The sequence below is a fragment of the Tenrec ecaudatus genome, chromosome 17 (genome assembly GCF_050624435.1).
Source record: "Tenrec ecaudatus isolate mTenEca1 chromosome 17, mTenEca1.hap1, whole genome shotgun sequence".
NCBI classification, from domain to species: domain Eukaryota; kingdom Metazoa; phylum Chordata; class Mammalia; order Afrosoricida; family Tenrecidae; genus Tenrec; species Tenrec ecaudatus.
In genome coordinates this window covers 86,120,052-86,124,022 of record NC_134546.1, presented here as the reverse complement: position 1 = coordinate 86,124,022, position 3,971 = coordinate 86,120,052, and the positions used below count along the sequence as shown (strand labels likewise).

Sequence of the window (3,971 nt, the reverse complement as noted above, 5' to 3'; positions counted from 1 at the left end):
ATTTCCAGGGTTTTGCAGGGGCCAGATTTTATTTCAATTACTCAGAAGAGAAAGAACTGTCTTCTGAAAGAGGTGAACTCAATCATTACCAATATAAAAAGTACCCACTGTATTCATCTCTTCATAGAAACAGAAAAATATAACATTTCCCCCTTAGAATATATATATATATATATATATATATATATATATATATATATATATATATATATATGACTTAAAGTTCCATTGTACAAACAATAAAATCTGGAAACCAGTATGAAACCCTATAGTTCATGTTAAAATGCCAAAACTATGACCAAAATATGAAAATGGTGAGAGCTGTCAGGAGACAAGACAAAAATAATTCTTATGTATGAACTAAATATGATACTCTCCAAAGTTTTGAAAATTATAATTATTACCTTCCAGTTTAAAAACTTTAATTCTAAATTTAAAAAATAATCTATACACAAACCACTGATTTGATCAGACCAAAAGAAGTCAGCAGTAACCAGGGGCCAGAGGAGCTGCTCTTCACAGTTCTTACATGTACAATTCTTTCAGGATTTATTCCATAAAGTACTTAATTTTACAACCTGCTTCTCTCATAAAACTAAGTCCACTTTATTACATAAAAGTTGTTTAAGTGTAAAACCAGAACTGTCTGTAAAATACTGCATGTCAATGTTTCGCAACAGCTAGTCTTGTTCCATGGGTTCCTCTGTGGCTTCGTCGTTTTCCATGAACGACTCCGAGGGACTCTCTCCAGTTTTACTAGAGCTGGATCCCACCAATTCCTCTGATTCAACGCAGTCAGAACCACTACTTACAGGGCCTGTGTCTTCACTACCTTCAGAATATACATCTTTCTCAGCTTGTGACACATCAGATTCCTCCATTTGATTATTTTTCTCAGAACTCACGTCATTCACAGTTAAGGCATCATCTGATTCTTTTTCTTGATTTTTTATTTCTGGGACCATTTCTCTTGATGTCATAAAAGACCCTTCTTCTTCGTCTTCCTCCTCTTCTGCACCATGCTGTCTGGTACAACTCCTTTCCTTATCCTTATCGGGAGAAGATGCTGGTGCTTCCTTTTCTTCTTCCATAACTGGAGGGGCCGCACTGGACGGGGTCTGACTGGCTGTCTCTCTTACTTCACTTTCTTTGTCAAACCTGAGTCTTTTGACCTTGTGCCCTTCAGCTCCCACAGCATCTTCATCTGGGTGTTTATTTTTCATAGGGCTCACAGAGGCACCTTCTGATTCAGATGACAGAGTGTCACTGTGGTTTTTGTCCTCATTTTGCTGTACATTTGCCTCTTTGCTATCTGTGTTCTCTGGCAAACCATTTGTTGTCATAGGGGCTGACAAAGAAACCTTTGACTGATTAAGTGGCCTGGGTGTTCCAGGACCATTTATATTAGACCTCTCAGTATGACTTGGAGAATTTCCAGGAAACATTACACCGTTCATTCTATTTAAACTATTATTAGAATTATTTTTCTCTGATGAAGGATGAACACAGCTAACAACCATCACATTATTTTCTACTCCTCTGAGAAATTTGTCTGTTCCTGTATAGTTTCTCCTAGGATCTGTTAGCAATTCACATAGTTGTTGAATAGTAAAAGGGATGCCATTGAATCCAGTGACAATTTTCAGTATCTTTCCCTTCATTTCATCAAAGGGAATATATTCGACATTAGGGTTAGGAGGACCTCTTGGTTCAGGAGGTGAAGTTCTAAAATCATCCATCACTTTCACCAGTTTGAAAATAAAGTAGCCTTTAAATTGGGACCACTGTATCATTGTTTCTCCAGTCTTGGCTACATGGCAAAGAAACTGATCCAGGACAGGGCAAACTTCCTTTTTCCCTCTCTTCTCAAAATCTTCCAGCGCCTCCTGCAGCCCCTCGACGTTCATGGTTTCCCAGTCCCTCGCAGCCTCCACCTCCCACTGCGGGTCTCCCTGAGACCGGAGCGCCTCCCCACCCCACCCCCCACACCCTCCCCCTCCCTCATTGTCAAATTTGTTTGAATCCAAGTTTTCATAATAGTGTGTTATTATTCTTTTTTATTTCATTTGGTTCTGTTGCAATGTCACCATTTCCATCTCTTATTCTGGGTACTTGCATCCTCCCCCTCCTCCCCCTCCTCCTGTTCCTCTTCTCCTCCTCCTCCTCCTCCTCCTCCTTCTTCTTCTTCTTCTGTTAAACTTGCCATTGGCCTGGGTCTGTCTATTTTGTTAATCCTTTCAAAGAACCAGCTTCGTGTTCTGTTGATTTTTCCCCATTTTATTTGTTTTCCATATCTTTTATTTCTGCTTTGGTATTTATAATATCTTTCCTTTTTGAGGGGAATTTATGTTGTTTTCCTTGTTATAGTTCTTGAAGGTCTTGTGTAAGGCTGTTGATTTTGGATTTATCCCCTTTTTTCATGTGTGTGTTGATTGCTTTAATTTGGATTCTGATTACTGCTTGTGCTGTGTACCAAAGGTTTTGATATACTGTGCTAGCCTTCTCTTTTGTTTCAAGGAAGTTTTTAATTTCCTCCCTTTTTTACTTTATTACTCAAATATTTTCTAGTATCATGCTTTCCAATTTCCTGCCTTTATGTTCTGTTGTCTTTATGTTCTGTTGTCTTTATGTATCTGTTCGTTTTATTGTTGATTTCTAGTTTTATGGCACAGTAGTTCAAGGAGATAGGTTGTGGGCCCTCAACTTTTAAAAAACACTTTAATTGTTGAGACAAGCTTTATGGCCTAATATGTGGTCAATTCTTGAGAATGTTCCATGTGTGCTGGAGAAGAATATATAGTTTTTTTCTGTTGGGTGCAATGTTCTGCATATGTCTATGACATCAATTGTATTGGTTATGTTGTTGAGCTCTTTTGTATCTTTATTGAGTTTCTTGACGTTCGATATATCCTTGGGAGTGGCATATTGAAGTCTTCCTGTACTATCGTTGAGGCAAATATATCCTTTTTCAATTCTGTGAGGATTTGATGGATGTATTCTAAGAGTTTTTCATTGGATGCATGTAAGTTTATTATGGTTTTATCTTCTTAGGCTATTGTTTACTTGGTCATTATCTAATGTCCGTTCTTGTTTCTTATTAGGTTATTTGCCTTGAACTCTATTTTCTTTGAGATTATTATCACTAACACCATCCTTTTGTGGTAGTTAGATAATCTGTTGTCAATTTGAGACTTAAGAGTGAAGGGGTGGAGTTTAGCCTGTGAATCAGATCACAGCTTCATGACCTCATTTGAAGTTCCTAAGGAGATAAATATCTCACTGGAGGTGGGACAAATGCTAACTCCCTGTGAGACACAACTGTTGAGAAGACACATGGAGCTACGCTAGAGCCCTGGAACTGAAGAAGCCACGTGGAGACTCCTGCCTGCGCTGAGATGCTTGCACCACCACTGGATCCACAAAACTTTTCCACTGGCCTGTGATCTTCCTGCATTCATTGCATGTGTTTCGTGAGTTTGAAGAGGAATTTATAGATTGGTATAGAACCTGTGGGCTAAAATCAGACTTAAGGACTTGTTTTGGATGGGGCAGGGATGTTTTCATCAATATTTAATTGCTCTTATATATGAAACTCTTTCCTATACACATATAAGTGTCTATGAAATTATTTCTCTAGTCTACTCAGACTAACCTTGAGAGTGGGTTACTAGAAAAACCAATCATAAAGATGGAGAGTGGATATTTGTTTGACTTGTACCCTATGCTAGTTTTTCTTCTTTGGCTAGGCAGAGGTCAGATATGTCCATACAGCTTACTGGGTTGTTTTCTGGAAAGAATATGGGAAATTAAAGTTTTGATTAATTTGTTTGGTTGTAGTCTTTGGTTATTCATGTGTGAAATGATTAAAATGAATGTGATGAATGTATATTTGGACCTCAGGGGACAAAATTGGCCCTTGAATTTCTCAGAGTTGCTTAGAGAAAATGGCTGACAAGTCAAAACGGATGACA

General features: G+C 38.1%; 1 protein-coding gene across 1 annotated transcript; it reads right to left on the bottom strand.

The window, feature by feature from the left end:
* Positions 1 to 680: 680 nt before the first annotated feature.
* LOC142430315 (serine/threonine-protein phosphatase 4 regulatory subunit 2-like) lies at positions 681 to 1,909 on the bottom strand. The gene is made up of 2 exons (XM_075535375.1): positions 1,792 to 1,909; positions 681 to 1,620 (listed from the first exon to the last, which is right to left on the bottom strand). Exons 1-2 carry the CDS (start codon positions 1,905 to 1,907, stop codon positions 681 to 683), a joined length of 1,056 nt encoding a protein of 351 aa, XP_075391490.1. The 5' UTR covers positions 1,908 to 1,909.
* Positions 1,910 to 3,971: the final 2,062 nt, after the last annotated feature.